The 18,324-nt window shown below is 39.0% G+C and overlaps 1 protein-coding gene across 1 annotated transcript; it reads left to right on the forward strand.

The window, feature by feature from the left end:
- Nucleotides 1–2,683: 2,683 nt before the first annotated feature.
- LOC113229553 (regucalcin-like) lies at nucleotides 2,684–16,462 on the forward strand. Its single transcript, XM_026463192.1, has 7 exons — nucleotides 2,684–2,940; nucleotides 3,584–3,595; nucleotides 6,073–6,229; nucleotides 8,000–8,209; nucleotides 11,387–11,599; nucleotides 14,744–14,856; nucleotides 16,035–16,462. Exons 1-7 carry the CDS (start codon nucleotides 2,857–2,859, stop codon nucleotides 16,296–16,298), a joined length of 1,053 nt encoding a protein of 350 aa, XP_026318977.1. The 5' UTR covers nucleotides 2,684–2,856; the 3' UTR covers nucleotides 16,299–16,462.
- The last annotated feature ends 1,862 nt before the right edge of the window (nucleotides 16,463–18,324 follow it).

Below are 18,324 nucleotides of genomic sequence, written 5' to 3' on the forward strand. Positions count from 1 at the left end.
AAATAATAGGTGGCGGAACTTGAAACATAAGCACGTTGTTAAGGCTTACGCTTAAATTGCAGAGCGTGCTTATGTGCTTATTTTAAAAAGCAAACTTTTAAAGTGCTTTTCTCATAAACGCCCACCTCTAATCGCGAGCTATCAGCCGTGTCGCGGCACTGGAATAGTGCGTACCTATATAGCGGTACAATTATTTCATTACCGTCGCTTCGGTTTTCAAATTTTCTCATTTCCGTTTCCTCTGTTTATAAATTTTTTCAAAGAAATGTATTGTCGTTTATTGAAAATAAAAGAGATCAGAGGCCTTTATGTATTACGATATTCGAGTATTTGCAATCACTTCCAGTTTTTGGATTGTTTAAGCAAATGTTTCATGTTCTATTACCGTACCGTAGGTTTTAACAAAATATTAAACAGTTTTACATATTATTTACCATTTCGTCAGGATAAAGTATCAAACCGTTATGATAGAAACCAGACTTCTAGATAATTGGATTTAAAAATAAACCAATTAATAATATTTTTTAACACAATCGAAATGTTATATAAATAACACTTAAAAATAGAAGGAAAAATGAGAAAAGAGTTGTTGCAGTTCAGTTAACTATGGTGGACGGTAAACATGTAGCGTCTACGCGTGCTGCGGCTGCTGAGAGCCGATATGTTGGATGATTTTTTGTTATCGTATGTAGTGCTACACATTCATTAGATGTTTGTTATAGTAGATAGTCCATTGCTAGAGAAGCTGCAACACAAACAAACCTAGGTGTAAGTGTGTTAAGTAAAATTATATGCTTTAGTCATTGACTTTAGTACGTATTTATATAAATTGAAAAAAAAAACACCAGTCGTATAGCGTGGAGAATAATTTGCAAGGTCCAAAAGCTGACGGACCTGCTTGATGCCCTTTGGGAGAAACGAATTAATCATACCTTCTACTTTCTGTTATAATAGCAGTAGAGTTTCTTTATGAAAGAGTTCGCCCAGGCCTCTCACTGTATCTATTTCTGCCGCCAAGCAGTAACGTGAACATTACTGCGATTCAGTTTTGAAGGGTGCTGGTGATATTATAGGCACATGGGACTTGTTAACTTATGTCTTGGGGTGACAGGCGAGCTCTAAACGGTACTGCAACTGTATGGACAGGTGTGTCGCTTACCACCAGACACACGAATTATTACTAGGTATCGTTATGTCAAAAAGTTAGCCAATTCTGACTTACAAGCTATGCAAAATTCTCAATCTATCAAAGATAATGAAGTGCTTGCGGCATAATTTAACATAACTCGAGGCGCCTGTTACACTTGTCTCAGTACGTTGTTTAGCAAAACATTCATCTACAATACGCACTGTTAATGCAATAGTGTATTAACTCAAAAAGTGTATTTTTTCAGGATCGATGAAAAACGAATGCTCACTTCCCGTGAAAGACCATTAAAATTGACGTATAGGGTAAAGTTTATTACTGACATCTAAACAGTTTCCTACTGGCCCAATTCTTTAAAAACAAAAGGGAAGAAATAATTTAATATTTTTGAGCAAGGACTGTATGTTTTGGCCAGAACTAACTCACATAAAGTTTATCTCATTTTGAGTAAAGTAGATATATTTTAATTGTTTTTTACAATATTCTATCAACGTGTTGAGAATCAAACTTTGGTTTCAGCAATGATTTAATCCTGTAATTCACATATTTTGAGTTACAACACTATTGTAATATTAGTGCGATATGTCTGTTCTTATAATAATAAGCGCAAGTAGCTACCGTTGGCTCATAAATACTCGATGGTGATGTGCTGTGGATAACTGCGGTAGTTAACGGTGCATCGCGATTATTGTTAGACGTATTTGCAACACGCGGTTTTTGAAACAAATTAATTTCCTTATTATACATGCCATCAAGTCGAAAATACTATATTTGATTAACCGATTTATTTAAAAAAATCACGTTTACGAAAAATTTAAAAGCTAGGATAGGATTTGTGTGTCGGACTGGGTTCAATTTATATAAAAAAATATCAACATTTTTCAACATTATTATTAATTACTTTTGGTACCTATTCCGAGTAAATTCAACTAAGATAAACACATGTTGTTCTTATAATTTTTCCTCCGCGTCTGATCGTTTTCGACAGAATTTCAGTACAGAGTACCGAAAAAAACCGACCTCAAAAGTTGGAATTACATCTATATACCAAGTTTTATTGAAATCAGTTACCGGTAATGTGCGAAACCGGATTCATCCCCTAGTTTGCCACCCTTAGAGCTGGAATATTTTCTACAAATTTAAATGGGACCAATATTGAGGTACGCTGTTTCCAACAATAAAATAATCACCAAATTCTGTTCACAAAGCGTTATCGCGTAACAATGTTACATACATACAAATATGTTATGTTACGGTGACATACATAAAAAAGTAGTCGAATTGAAAACTTCCTCCTTTTTTCAATCGGTTAAAAATCGGTCCCAACTAGCTCTCTTTAAGGTATTGCTCAATTATTTCGTATGCAAATAAAAATAAACCAATTTTATAATGCGTTGTCAAATTGTTGGATACAATTTGTTTGTATTGTTGGTTGTTGTGTTAGCAGGCATAGTTATTATTATGTTTGCTTATGTTATTTTTGTAGTTGTTGATAGGTACCACGTTTGGTAAAAACGGATCTACATTAGATATTTGTTACTGCCCCGTAATTTCACGATATGGTATTTGAGGGGCCATGTTAACAACGAGGAAAATGCCATTGTAGTAGCCCCAAAAGCGTTCCCCATGGGAATACACTGACGCGTCAAGGACTGGAACGGAAACGGCTCTGCCACAACTGCCAGAACCAGTGTACACTGAAGTGGCACATGGGCAAGTATACGACCAAAACATCTGGCAGTCATTGCTGTGATCCTGGCTGTTTCCGACTAATTCTTCGCAATATTTACCAGGTAGGTATTATACCTATCATGATCTTCGTCGTCGAGGAATCCACAGCCATAATTTTAGGTGTTACAGAACTGTCCCCCAAATTTGCTTCCGCGACCCCTACCGCTCCCGTAGGACTTTTCAGCGCGCAATGGGGATCGGTAGGGACCAATCAGGGATCAGGGTCTAAAACATGTTAAGAAATGTCCTAAACGCGATTCTGGCACTCGATGGCTGCGCTTGCTCGGTACGAACATTAATCTCGTTCGTTTCTCGCCAATTTATCTTGAAGCTGCGTTGAATTCAGAAAAAAACTAGAAAGTTGTGTGATAAAGAAACAAGTTTAAGTGCCGATTGTCACGTGTGTTTTACGACTGCTATTAAATTATATCTCGGTGAAAAATTAATTTCGACACATAAATTAAATGTTCTAAGAAAAAATTAATTAAATGAAAACGTGAAATCTCGTGTAAAATAACAACATATCAGTTCTAAAATTAGTATTATAATAAGAATATATAACGATTTTAAATACAAAAATATCAATACGTACGGTCGAGTCGTATTTCTAAAAAGTGGTTGCAGATGTTTAGCTTTTTTCGTTTAAACATGTTTTTAACCATTTTGTATATAATCTTTGCTTCGAGTCAAGACGTCTTTGCTCAGCAGAATGAAACGGTAACTAAAGCTAAAGTTGGCAGCTGAAAACTCACTTTGAAACGGTTAATATTAGACGCATTTATCGACACGGAATAGCATTGAGTCGGTCTGAAAATACTTTTTTTTGTAACATTAAGTGACGGGACAAACAAGTCATGCGCCTGGTGGTAAGTGACACGCCTGTCCATAACAGGTGCAACGCCATTCAGAGCTTTAAATCGCAACTTACGTCCTCACCCGGAGACATTAGTTGACAAGTCCCATGTGCCAGTGCGGCAGAAATAGGTAAGGTGGCAGTACTTCCTTGGACAAACTCTTTCCCAAGGACCTCTACTGCTACTACTTTTATGTTCCTATCGCCTCATCCGAGTCAGCAACGTATCTGCTTCAAGCGAATTTCCCATCGCGTCGACAGAGAATCGGCTTCATTATAACTGTGAGTAACGTGTAATTCATCAATGAAGTCATTTGATTGTTCCGACGTCGTGATCATCAAATAAGTTTTTCCATTGTGTCAACCGCTAGATTGGTTTACTTCAGCTACTTTCACAGTCTAATGACATACGGCATTTTGCTTTGGGGTAATGCCGCCGACATCAATAGAATCTTTGTCCTGCAGAAACGTGCAGTTAGGGCAATTTACAATCAGGGCCCCAAAGTATCTTTGAGAGATAAGTTTAAGGAAATGAACATTCTTACACTAGCCTCACAGTACATTTATGAAAATGTAATTTATGTTAAAAGGAATAGTAATTTCTTTATGAAAAATAGTGACAGACATAACATTAATACGAGGAATAGAAATAAACTAGCTTTTCTTGATAGTCGTCTTCACAAAGTCAAAAAAACATTTAAGGGGCAATGTATACGCTTCTATAACAAGGTTCCGGTTGATATACAAAATTTGCCTTTCACGAGGTTTAAAACTATAGTGAAACAAAAACTTTATACTAAAGGTTATTATACAACTTCTGCGTACTTGGATGACAAAAATCCGTGGTAGTAACCCGTTTAGCTCATGGAGGTAGTCTCGATCTCTGATGTTTCAAATAAAAAAAAATATTGTAAATGTTATTTACAAAGAGCAACCCCTAGAGTTTCTTGCTCATTCTTCTCAGGGGAATCTGCCTTACGAATGAGCGGTAGAGTTTCACCATTGTGACGATTTCAAGTGTAATAATGCTTACCTATGAAATAAAGATTATTTTGAATTTGAATTTGAACTAATCGTCACTTACTGACTTGCGGGGTATGCGGAGGCGATGAATTTACTGCTACTACCTAACCTAACCAATTTCGCAAGGCAACCGAAAAGATACCGCCTACCTGGGAAGTATGCCTAGCCGTGAAGCTTCTTACAAATTTCCCGGATACCGGGCGGCATTTTTCGCTACCGACTGCGGTGGTAGTAGCTGTAGAGCGCCTTGTGAAAGAGTTCGTCCAATGAAGCACCTACTGCCACCTCACCTATTTCTCCGCCAAGCAGTAATGCGCGCATTACTGCGTTCCGGTTTTGTAGGGTAAGGCTGCTGGTGAAATTATAGACACATGGGACTTGTCAAATTTATATCTCAGGGTATCGGGTGCTGTGGCAGTACCTACCCCTCAGATCTTTGTTATTTAAAGCTCTTAGTGGCATTGGATGGGCATAGCGTGTCGCTTACCACCAGGCGCACTACTTGATCGTCCCGTCACTTAGTATTATATAAAAAAAGCGGAAATCGCGTATGCATATATCTGTATTTGGGTAGGCCCTCAAGTCTATTCCGCGTCGGCATGTCTGACGGGACTCTCTGAGTTCATGTTCGTGGAGAACGTGAGGAGAACTTAGTTTTTAAATCCTCACAACCCGAGGGCTCATGTCTTACTGATCGGTCTTCGCCTACTCGAACATATACATAGTTTCACGTTGGTTTTTTTAAATTATCCGTTTGTGATGTTATACCTGCATGTGGCATTATTGGATACAGCTATGCTTACACAAAAGATGGAAACCATTACGGGTTCCACGAAACACTTCGGAGGTATAAAATTCGTGATTAATCTTACGCTTAGTGTAATAAAGTCACATGTGCAAATAATGCAAACTACATGAAACTATATATATATGTGAAATTGTATAACTGGATGCTGATAAGTAATAATGTGTCAACCAATATGATCATAGTTTTGCGAAGACGATACCTAAAGATTTTTTTCGTTGTTTTTGATCGTTGTGTGCCGAGTTTTCGGCCAAGACAGCCACGGAGTGGAAGCCCCATAACTCAAATCAGAGACTATACGTTGACTTAGACTCCTTTTTAAAAGACTGGCCAGATGTTGCCCAAAAACCGAGAACAATAGGAAAAGAGTGGGGTAGGAAAAATTCCTACAAGTGTAGTAAGTAGTGAATAATAAAATGTATATCTAGTGAACCACTACTGTGAATAACCATTCAGTGGTTATATTATAATGAAATTAATTTTATTGCAAATGTAAATTTTTTTAATGTCCAGGAGTCTATATCAGTGAAGCCAGTGGGGCCGTCCGTGTTGTTTGGCGAAGGTGCCCACTGGGATGCTAGCGCGCAGGCGTTGTTCTTCGTGAGCACCTTAGGCGACACCATCCACAAATACACCCCCCTCACGGAGACGCATACCAGTGCGGAGCTTAGTAAGGCCTATTCTTCATTTTCCAACTCCCTTTGTCAAAAGCCTGTAACTTTAATTAAAAAAAACTGGCCAAGAGTAAGTCGACGGGCTGGTTCCCTAGCGGTTATTTAAAACTATGTACTTATTAAAGCTTTCACTTAATTACTAACGCCACACGTCCGGTATCTTGTTTCTTAACAAAATTATAGAAGCAATGACTGTCAAATAAGTTATAGTCGACCAAATCTAAAGATAATATCAAGTATGAAGTTTCATTCGCGAGATATTCGGACGGAGATTGGGAGTAGACACCCTTGAACAGGTATTAATCTACAAAAGCCTTTCCAAAATGATTAAAATATCATAATATTGGGAAAGAAACTATATTTTTGAGATCCAAATCGCGTATCTACTTATATTTGTTTTTTTTTATAAACAAACCGACGTTACGGGCTAACTCGGTTATCTATCAGTAGTCCGAAACGGCATTTCCCAGAAATAACGTTTGCTCGAATTTTCATAACCTCGAAAGTAATTTGAGGAAAATGTTTTTTCTTTTAAACCTAACTTAACTGAACGTAGTCGTCTTTGTGATAAACATCCAACATATCCTGAAAGAACAATAAATACATATTTTGATCGAAAAATCATATTACAAAATTGAAGACTACCTACGTGTTAGATAAAGATGTATGGAAAGACGACATGGCTCCAGAATCCACACAAATTTGATTCAAAGTGTATTCCATAGCATTTAAGTTTATTTGAAAAGAGCAATCCCTAGAGTTTCTTGCTCGTTCTTCTCAGGGAGGTCAGCGTAGTGAACGAGCAGTAGCTTAACTGTGACGTTTGCAAGTGTAAATTTATTTTACCTATGGAATAAATAATCTTTGACTTTGACTTTGAACGGTTTCGTTATAATTCTGTTTTCGATGTAATGAAAATCCGAACAAACGTTATTTCGGAAAAAAAATTCGAGTCTGGCTAACTCAGATGAATACCAACACAGTCATCAACCAGCAGACTTGACACGGGAGATAATAAAAATCGGTTCTCACTAATCAAAGTATATCGAGAGAAAAACGCCTTGAATTGGAGAAATAGCAAAATCAACCATTAAAGCAATTGCTCCTAAATTAAAGTTAGGCGCTAGTTATAAAAATGAATCTTCATGCGTGAGCAGCCACCCTTCGAGGTGGATGATTTTCTTCAAAATGAAATGGGACCACTATAGAAGTACCCCCTTCCCAACAAAAAAATAATCATGAAAATCAGTTCACAAATTCCGGAGTTATCGCGTAACATACATACAAAAAAAAGAAGAAAAAAAGAACATACAATCGAATTGAGAACCTCCTCCTTTTTTGAAGTCGGTTAAAAACAAACGGAATCACATTTCATCGGTAATTAAATATGAAATACGTAATTTTTCAATTTTCATCCATTATCGCAAAGCAGCAATTTAAAGTGGTCGATTTGAAGTGTAACAAATGACGACACCCGTCAATTTTTTCGAATTTGGGCTGGCCAATCGGAGTGCAGTTGTCACCGTCATGATTTGGCAGAATAGTTTTCAAACAAATTAAATGACTATAGAAATAGACCTTTCATGTCTACAGAAATAGACATGAAAGGTCATTATTATAGTGAGGTCATCGAGTATATGAGCAGAAAGAAGCTCATATACTTGATGACCTCACTAAATCTTTACGAATTAAAAAGAAATTAGAAAATTCCAATGCAACAATCGGGAAAATCTAAGAACTCGATATCATAATGTTGTTCTCCGCAGATGGCATACCAACGTTCATAATCCCAATCGAAGGCCACCCTCAACACTACGTCGTTGGCCTTGACGACCGCGTGGTCGAGATTCAGTGGTCAGGCTTTCCTGACAGCACGGCCAAAGAAGTTAATACTGTGGTCGCAAAAGGCACAGTCGAAAAAGATCAGAAACGGTACGACAAAGGCAAAGCTGATCCCAGAGGACGGGTGTTCGTTGGTAAGTCTCATCTTTATATTACCGACATGAGTTGATGTATTGCTCGCTTATAAATTTCTCGCGGACGTGCAGATGTCCCCAACCACCCCACTCCCCTGCACTAATAAAGCTCGTGTAACTAAGCATAAAAGCCTCGAAGTGTTTTTAAAAAACTTTTTTTTTTTATACCGACCTTAGAAGTTGGTGGAATCGTGGAATCTATTTGCCAAGTTTTATTAAAATCGGTTACCGGAAAGTGCGCAAAACCAGATTCATCCCCCAGTTTACCGCCCTTAGAGGTGAGATATTTTCTTCAAATTTAAATGTAACCAATACTGGTACCCTCCTTCCAAAAAAAGTATTATCTAAATCGGTTCATGAATCTATTTTTTTATAATTCAAATGTAAGTGTGCGTTTGACCTCTATCTCACCTGATGGAAAGTGACGATGAGGTCGACGATGTAGCATGCATACCTAAATATTGCTTATTTACTCTCGCCTTGAAAAGGTCCAAGTTATAACATTCACGGAACAAGTCTGCAGGCAGGGACTTCCACCCCATAGCCATTTGTCATATAAATGTGGAAGCGTAACGCTTCGTGTGAATCTTTGAAATATCCACAACATAGGGGTGGAAGCCAAGCCAACGCCTAGTCCCCTGATGATGGAAAGGGGAAGGCGGAATTAAATCGTGTAATTCCATCGCACGCTCTCCTTGACATATCCATGACATATCATAAATACCGATAAACAGGCAACTTTACGGCGGTGTTCAAGGCTCTGCAGCTTCACGTCTACTAATTCCGAGTCACCTATAAGCCTCTTGGCATGCTGTCAATTGAATCCAAGGTGGCCAGTTGGTATGTAGCAGAGCCATCCCAAAGGTGGCAGCAGTACGTGTACACGACCGGACTTGTGCTTGATACAGCCGAAGCAACTGTCCGGTGTGAAGTAACGCCTCACCTTGGAAAGGATGCCAAGCTTCTTGGCTGCATTTTTGGCCATGGATTCAATGTAGCTGGAGACGGTCGGCTATCGGTATGGATATATCACGAAAAGTCGGAGTCATGTGAAAGGGACTCCGTTTTGTGGAGAATAGACACTCCTGCGTTTTGGTAGCATTAAATTTGACAATATGGTCACCACCGTACGGAATGTTGAGGAACTCTATCTATCTATCTATATCTATCGTCTGATGTTCGGAAGAGTAGTCTTGTAAGACCACTCAAGCTCCAAAAATCCGAGATCCAATTGCAAAGGACAGTGGGAAGCCCATAACATGGAAGCTTACTTAAAAAGCTTGCGTGCTAGACCCGTCAAAGGCTATTGAAATGTCCAAAGACAATGCAAGTGCTTCGCTTTCACGTCAAGATTCCTCAGAGTTTTAAGTACCTCTTTTTGGCGTATGCGAACTGGCGCCATAGTGCAGCCAGCCTGAGGAAATGTAGGTGGTAGGTTCCCTGCGGCATCTAGACGGGAACTCTCTGAAAAGAGTGAGGCAAAGAGATTCGCCTTCTCTTCTACAGTATGGGCCAGCGTACAATCCGGCCTCAGTAGAGGTGGCAAAGATGGGTGACAAAAGTAACTTTAGACCGGTTTGGCCAGGGACCAAAAGGATTTGATACTTGCTGGATAAGAGGCAAGCTTGCCCCCTATGCGATGCACTTGGCCGAACTTGGCCCTACATAACACGCTTTTGCACTTATTGGCGGCTATATTCAAAGCTTTCTTCAGATTCCGAGTACTCGGAGCTTTACGCAATAGAGCATCTGCCCATGCTTGGTACGCGGACTGCTTTTGTGCTTCAGCACGACTGACCTGTGCTCCAGAGCATACCCGGGGTAGCTGAGGTACGCCGTGTCAATCGGACATCTGATCTGCGTCTCGGCGACGAACAGCAGCTGCAGTTTATCGGTTTAAAGATGATGGTGGCCCGAATCGAGATTTGAGTGCAGACCTCGGATGTTAGTGAAGTGCACTTTTAATGGGAGGCCGTGCAACCGCTGTGTAAACTTGTTTCTGTTTCTGCTTTTCATTTCATTGTTTTAGGGAAGTGAATAGGCAAGAGGAAGGTAGTTGAACGAGGCACTGCGTTGTGTTCAACCAAGCAGCAAAGCTCACACTGCCACACGAGGGTACAATCGGTTTGCAGACCGCGGGGACGTCCGAACCCCCCCGGAGGTGGCCTCCTGGTCCTCCGTTCCGGTCGCCAACCGGCCAGGTGGAGCATTCCGGAATTTTTCGTTGGGTTGGGCTTGGGTTGGGCGGGGCAGCCTTTCACGGGTGGCTTTCCCGCTACTTGGGCCCCCAACATTCCACGGTCGGCCAGCGGTGCACCGTGCTTCGGATCCCCCTAGCCTCCAGAACCGAGTGCTCCGTGTGGCAGTACAAGCAGCTACAACTCGTCTTCAGACGCAATGCAGCTGTTCAAACACGACCTCCTAATGGCAACTCCCGAACACGTGTCGGAACACGGTGAAAACCATTTGGCGACTCGACTGCGTCGGGAGGGTGGTGACTAGACACGGCCGAAACCTACCACCAGTAGTTGTTGCACTTTAGCACCACCCCACGTGTCACATGTAGGGTCTTGAGGGTAAACCTACGGAAGCGAACAACATCAACCCCCAAATCGCGAGAGTTATCGCTTAGCAAATAAAAAAAACAGACGAATTGAGAACCTCCTCATTTTTTTGTAGTTGGTTAAAAACACAATTTTCCCGAACATGATTATGGTTCGGGAAAAACTGGAAATCTTCATTATTCAATATTGAACTGCGCTACTTATTCTAAGATGTTTAACTTATGTCTAAAGAAGACTACTGAATTGAAGAAATAATAGTGCTAACTGTAGTCATTTATACAACAGGGCTATGATGTAACCGTACATTAAGGTAATGTTGATGTTTTTTTTCTATCTTTTTTTATCTCTTTATATTAATGTAATTTTTTCTGTCTTTTTGTCAGATGACAACGGACATTTTTGTTTGCTTAGCTATCAATTCTTGTAACAATCAAGCTTGACACTTTGTACTTTGGGCCGTTCTTATCATAATCGGCATAGATTTGGATTTAAATCTTAAGTGTCAAGCTTGACGTGCTCTTGACCCTGTACTAAATTATAATAGGTACATGTATGGGAGCATTGAATAAAATATGTTATTAAACGGTATCGAAATTATTTTTTTATTTTTAAGGTGCAATGCCCATAGATATCGACATCGATGAGACGTCTCGGAACGGTTCTTTATACCGCATAGATGCCGACGGCTCTTTGCACCAAGTCATCTCCGCCGTAGACATGACAAATGGCCTTAGCTGGGACGTTAAAGAGATGGCTTTCTACTTCGCGGACTCCTTCCAGAACAAAATATGGAGATACGATTACGATATCGACACGGGAGATATTTGTAAGTTTTTAGGTATATCCTAACCCTGGCTATATACTCGATGCCTAACCTACATAAACATAATTTGACAAGTCCCTGTGCCTGTCTTTTCACCAGCACCCTTATCCTTCTAATCCGTGACGCAAACGGACAAATATCAGACAATGAAAGCTTAAAACATAATTTGTAGACCTTTTTCAATTATAAAGTACCTAAAGTATAATCATAGATTGTCATATAATTATTCCTAGTAATTCTGTTTTTGTGTCTACTTAACGATTATTGAGACACGAATATTTTATGGGAACAGTGATTAAATCTAATCATCGTAGCCATGGATACGATAATTAGAAAGTTGAAACTTTTTTAAGAAAAACCTACTATTTCTGACACAACTGAATCCATGGCTTCCATAAAATATTTGTGTCTTAATAACTGGAAAACTGTTTTGTCTATTCTGATGCCATTTAGACATATTGATAGTTTAACTTAAAGTTGTTCATATTTCAATGTTATTGGGTATAGTAAACGAGAAAAAACAATGGCTACGGTATAATTACCTAATCGCTGAGAACACCGAAATGGCTACGACTACGGTTAATTAGGTTGAGAACCCCGAAATGGCTACGGTTAATTAAGCTGAGAACACCGAAATGGCTACGGTTAATTAGGCTGAGAACACGCATTGTAAGAATGGCCGTTACGAGGTTTACGAATTTAGCTGACGGTCTGTATTTTTATGATGCCGATCGGGATTTTCTACTTGTAACAGGAATGATATAGAAAATTCTAGTCATCAACATTCTTAGTTTTTTCTATTTACATTAACACTCGTCCTCTATGTGGAGATTGTCCATTGGGGACGGGCCAGAGTCCGCCACGAGGACCCAGAGTGGCTTGTAGACTTCTCACGTTTTCCAAATGTTGTGAACCTTCTTCGGCATGCAGGTTTCATCATGACGTTTCCGTTCACTTAGTTTATTTTCCCTAGCGAGACGTTTTACTACTAAACATTAACTACGAATTTACCTAATTTAGACATTAAAATTACACAGGGATTCGAACCATTAACCTCTCATTGTGAAGTAAACTACCGCTGCTCTTCTTATTCTAACGTAACGGTTCAATACGCGCCGACATTAATAAGCTTGATCAGCCGAGATACACTCGGGATCAATAGTGGGAGAGATTTATTTCAATTTAGAAGATATAATGAAATTACTGATTTATTAAATGTCCCTACGAAGTGTGTAGTAAAACTTTTTTGCGGTTTCCGACATTCCTAGTAACTCTGAAATTAATTGAGTTGGTCCTTTTCGATCTGGATCGAACCGCACGTAAATTGCATTTTATCTTGATGAATGTACCATTTTTTGGATATCTGTATCTAGGTGCCAGTCAGAAATACCTTCAAAATTCATAGACGACTGATGTCCGTGAACCATTTTTCTGTACTTGTGTGACGATGCGACTTCCTCCATCGTCATCCCACCTTTTAATCACCGTTTTCTCTTTTTCCTGGCCTCGAATTTCGAATCGTTTTCGCAGGGAGTGACGATGGAACAAAACAAAATCAGAATGGCGAGACAAAAGAAATTATTAAAGACAATTCAAAATTTAAAATGGCCGAATGGCCAGGAACCAGCGAAAAGACGATAAAAAGGTGAATGACGTCATATCATCACAATCATTCTTCCTTTGATTCGTTCCGTCGTCATTCCTATCAAAATTCCCGAGGAGAAAAGACATGTCCTTCAGTCATGTAAACCTAAGTGCTTATAAAACAGCAATATATCACATACGAATACAGACCCTTTTGGAATAAGTTCACTTACATTTATGTCTAATCTTTATGGAGTGTTTTTAGTTTTTATGTTATTGTATCTGTTTTTATAACATTCTTTTTGTTACAGCCTACCATTCTTTTCCATTTCCTTCACTTCACTTCTTTTCCCTACTTCGTTATACCTTCAACAATAAAATACATGTACACTGAGCGTTTCTGTCATTACTGACATGTCTCGTGCTCTTCTTCTTCCTTCTCTTCGCCGTTTTCAACCTCTAAGGTGTAGGTCTCCTTCAATTTTTGCCATCTTTCCCGGTCTTGAGCAGTATCTAACCACTTTGTTCCCGCCAATCCTTTGATATAGTCGTACACATTTGTGGTCTTCCTCTTGGGCGTTTCTCACCCCACGGTTTCAGGACCCTTTCTTGGGGGTATAACCAACCCACTCCCATCTTAATTTCGCAACCCGTTTAGTAACTCTCTTTACTTTGCTCTCTGACCCGTTTGTTTCTTTTACGGTCTCTCAGCGTAACTCCTACCAGTTTTCTTTCGATTGCTGTTTGAGCTACCTGAAGTTTGTGGAGGATCTCCTTAGAAACCCAGGTCTCAGCTTCATACGTAAGCACCGGCAAAATACACTGGTCGTGAATGCGAGCTTTAAACGCGAATTAGAGTTTTTGAAGTAATCGGCCCACTTATGCGTATGTCAATATCATGGCATATTGTGTCGTAGTTATTTTTATACATGCGTACATGCTGTTACTCCTGCATTTTACTAATGGATGGAACAGTCATGTGCTTGTGGTGGTAAACAACACCCTTACTCATGGCAGTTACAGTACCAGTCAGAGATTTAAATCGTAAAGACCTGCGGGGGACACTGCCCTGCACCTGTTACCACTTAGCAGTAGAGCTCCTTGTGAACGAGTTGCATGTGGGACTTGTCAACTTATATCTCAGGGTGACGGGCGCAGTGACGGTACCCTTCAGATCTTTGCGGTTTAAAGCTCTTAGTGACACTGCAACCGTTATGGATAGGCGTGTAACTTATACCATCAGGCGCACGACTGGTTCGCCCCGTTATTTAATACTATAAAAAACAAAAAATGCCCTGAGAAGTAAAATTGACAAATCCCATGTACCTGAAGATTCACCAGCGCCTTTACCCGTCAAAACGGGAACGCAATAGGCAACCCTCACATTAGTGCTAAACGGGAGAAATTGGAATGGCGGCATTAAGTATTTCCCTGGACGAACTTTCACAAGGAGCTCTACCACCACTGCTTCCCCCATTTTATCAGTAGGCACTTTTAGACGGCTTTAAGGACGCCTCAACCGAATAAGATACTTAGTCATGTATGTGTTCAATGTGCTTGCAGCGAATCCACGCTCGGTATTCGAGCTAAGCGAGCACGGGCTGGCGGGCATCGTGGACGCGATGACAATTGATATCGACGGCAACCTCTGGGTCGCCAATTTCGATGGATACCAGGTACCTTGATACCCTTGTACAGAATTAGATTTGTTATTACATACCAGTATAGACAGACACGCTAGACTTTACGTACGCTCTAACTCCATCTAGGACGTCACTAGTTGACGTCTTTAGCGTCACTAGTTTGTCCCTGTACAGTAACAAAATAATCAGTCGCACCCTCGGTAGCGACCTTTATACATATTATACCTTTTAACTACATGACAGCTTCAAATCTATTTTGCTCAAAATCCCGTAACTAATAACGTTCATCATAAATATGGTGAAACTGTTATTAACTTAGTAACTTAGCCACTTTCAGTTAAATTCGAAACTTGGAATTTGGCGTGGAGTTATATAATTTTGTATTAGTTCCGTTCCACGTAATAATCATTGTAATATCATTACGATATTTACGGTAATGTTGTTAAGTATAAATAAATGGTTCTTATGTGAAAGCTGGCCAAGTTCTAGATTTTTCAGTAAGCAAGCAACAATTTAACTTTTTAAACTAAAATAAGCGCAGACAAAGGTGATTTACAGCGAAAATTAAAAGTATTTAAAGAGATAGTGGACGATTCTGAACTTGGCGCCTTTTTCACGCACATATTTTAATGAGATTATGTATTAATTTCACAATCAATACAATTGTGTAACAAAGTGAAACCTGTAATTACCACATCAACTCAACTCTTATTGGCTATGGCTTACATGTTTAGTCATTGTTACTGTTAGTCTAAGCCTTAATGAAGAAATAAATAAATTAATTAATTCATTTATGTCAGGCCCGGCTCAGATAAGTGATACAACAAAGTTCGGATTCTGCAACTACGGAAGTTCCGCACGCTTTTTCACATCTGTTACCGTTTCTGCTTCCGCAACTTTTATAACAAAACTTTATCAGAAGTTTATAACGCTCGCGATAGATCAGGCGCGCGCGTATAGCATGGCGGTGGGGCGCGTGGGTCTTAGCAATTTTGCAACTATGAAACTAAACACAAGCCATGTTTGGAACTATTTCGTTAAGATCTTTGTAGTTTTTACACTTCCGCTTCCGCTTTCGTTTTCGCAAAGATTTACTTTTCACATCTGTTTCCGTTATGACACTTCCGTTGCACTGTTATCAAATATCTGAACTGGGCCATAAAACTTGTTAAAATCTGTAAAATCAGTAAACTTGTCATTACTTTGTGTAGGTACTGAAAATAGACCCTCGCAGAAATCAGCTTCTCCAAAAGGTATCGGTCCCTGGTAGGCAAATAACGTCTTGCACCTTCGGAGGTCCTAACTCGGACATCCTCTACATGACTTCAATAGCGAAGAACAAGCAGGGGCCGCAACCGCCACCACATGGCTCCCTATATGCCATCACCGGCTTGGGGGTGAAGGGCTACACCAATGTTAGCGCTAAAATTAACATGAAACTCGTTGCAAAGCTAGACGACGACGACAAATTTTAAGTAGAAGTACCAAGTTTTATCATAATGTCATAAGTATAATATTTAATCTAACGTTTTTGAATACTGCGCGATGAACGCACCCCTCATGGAAGCATGACATAAGTGGAGTTACGTCAAACATGTGTATTGCTCTATTAGATACAGAAAAATATAACCCACATCCTCTCCAATTCTTGTAATTCTATCGACTAATATTGTAAATTGTAAAATAATAAATAATAATAAAAAAAAAATAAAACTTCGCTTGTGCCATTTTTCTTTCTACGTGTTTAAAATAGAGTACCATAAAGTAAAGATTCTACGAAAATAATTTATTACAAGCAGTTACAAACGCAATTCCAAAATTATTTTCGGCAAATAATAACTATAGTAAAACTTTAAATATGCTTGTATTGTTTAAGAAGATTTGTATAGAGGTAGTAAAAAACTCGTAACACCACCACACTAAATCAAAGCAAATTCTTGGAGGCTGGATAACTGTACGGAGATTGCCTTGAACGCTGACGCGTTGATTGTACATGTTTATTTCTATGCGAACAATTTTCAATCGGCAGACCGCTTATTTAATTACTCCGATTAATTGGAGAAATATTTCCGTGTATTGAAAACCCAAAGTGAGTTCTCGTGCAAAGCGTTGGTAAATACCTATAATTATCATATTACATATCTACAAATTACATACTTATAACCATTGACTTACAAATAAATGGACGACGGGTCTAATATAAAAACCACGAAAAAAATGTCCCAAGTTAACCTATTTAAACGTAGTGACATGTAAAGGAATATGAAAAAGCTAAAACGTTGAATTTAAATTGTAATGTCATCGCAGTACTGTCTAATTCTGCTTGCTTCGCTGTCAATCGAACAAACGAAGACTAAAGCGTGAATGAAGCTCTGCATACGATTTTAACGCCCTATAAGTTCGGACACTTTTTAGCGCGGACCCGACGTCCACATAATTGTAAGTCAATGCTTATAACTGCCCAAGTGGCCGAACGGTTATCGTGCCGGACTGTCACGCAGAGGCCCCAGGTTCGATTCCCGGGCCGGGCGTGAGATAGGGTGTAATTTGTGGTTGTCTATGTGTGTGTCCATGGCACCCGCGACACAGGGTTTAATACGGGGCCATGTTGAGTGTTTGCGTTATTATTTCACATAATGCGCTAAAACAAATTTTCTTTAATATAGCCCTCAAATTAAAAATGTTTGTTTTTCGACGCTGCAGTGCTGGAGCACCGCAAACATAATAAACCAAATTGACTCATCCGTAGAACAAAGACCTGTGACCAAGACAGCTTATCCACAGGACATTGTGTATTTCACTCTTTGTTTTTCGCTGTGGACATCAGATAGATCGTTGTTCCATTTTACATTTCCGAAACGAAATAATACGTAAACATTCTGAAAACACCTATACATAGATCTTAGTTTGAATAACGAGATTATGTACTTACCTATCCTCTTTTTGCTATATATTCACATCGGGCTCTATTCTTCGGATGAGTCATATCAATAAATCTATATAATATATAGGTAGATAGGTACACATAACCAAATTAGTATATTGGATAAAAGTGTTAAAAACAGCTTTCGTTCACCAAATTATTAAGGATAGTTTATAGAGATCATTTTACAAGTAATTCAACAGCTAAAGTAAATTTTAAGTTTTCTTAATAAATGGTGTCAATTTAGTCTTAGATCAAAAACGTTTCAGTTCTCTGTTGCAATTGTATTTAGTTGTATCAAATAAAATCATGGTTAAATGATAAATACAAAAATATTTTGATCTTTTTATTTTAAACAATTTTACCAATTAATGTCAAACACATATACATATATATAATAATAAAAATAAATGTAACTCGCAAATCAAAATAACATAAACGTCGTCAAAGTTTCAAATCAAATATCTGTATATCAAAATAGATGTATATAAATTTGACGAACTTGGTGTCCTAATGGTAAAACTTTTTGGACGCAAACATTGTGGGTGCTGGATGTGGAGGTTCCGGATTCGATTCCC

The sequence above is a fragment of the Hyposmocoma kahamanoa genome, unplaced genomic scaffold (genome assembly GCF_003589595.1).
Source record: "Hyposmocoma kahamanoa isolate Upper Pololo Valley unplaced genomic scaffold, ASM358959v1 62, whole genome shotgun sequence".
Taxonomy (NCBI): domain Eukaryota; kingdom Metazoa; phylum Arthropoda; class Insecta; order Lepidoptera; family Cosmopterigidae; genus Hyposmocoma; species Hyposmocoma kahamanoa.

Excerpts from the sequence above, each read along its gene's own strand:
- LOC113229553 (XM_026463192.1), top strand. The coding sequence starts at position 2,857 with ATGGGCAAGTATACGACCAAAACATCTGGCAGTCATTGCTGTGATCCT. Across the intron at positions 6,230-7,999 it reads GCATACCAGTGCGGAGCTTA|ATGGCATACCAACGTTCATA; the intron begins GTAAGGCCTATT and ends TGTTCTCCGCAG. Across the intron at positions 11,600-14,743 it reads TATCGACACGGGAGATATTT|CGAATCCACGCTCGGTATTC; the intron begins GTAAGTTTTTAG and ends ATGTGCTTGCAG.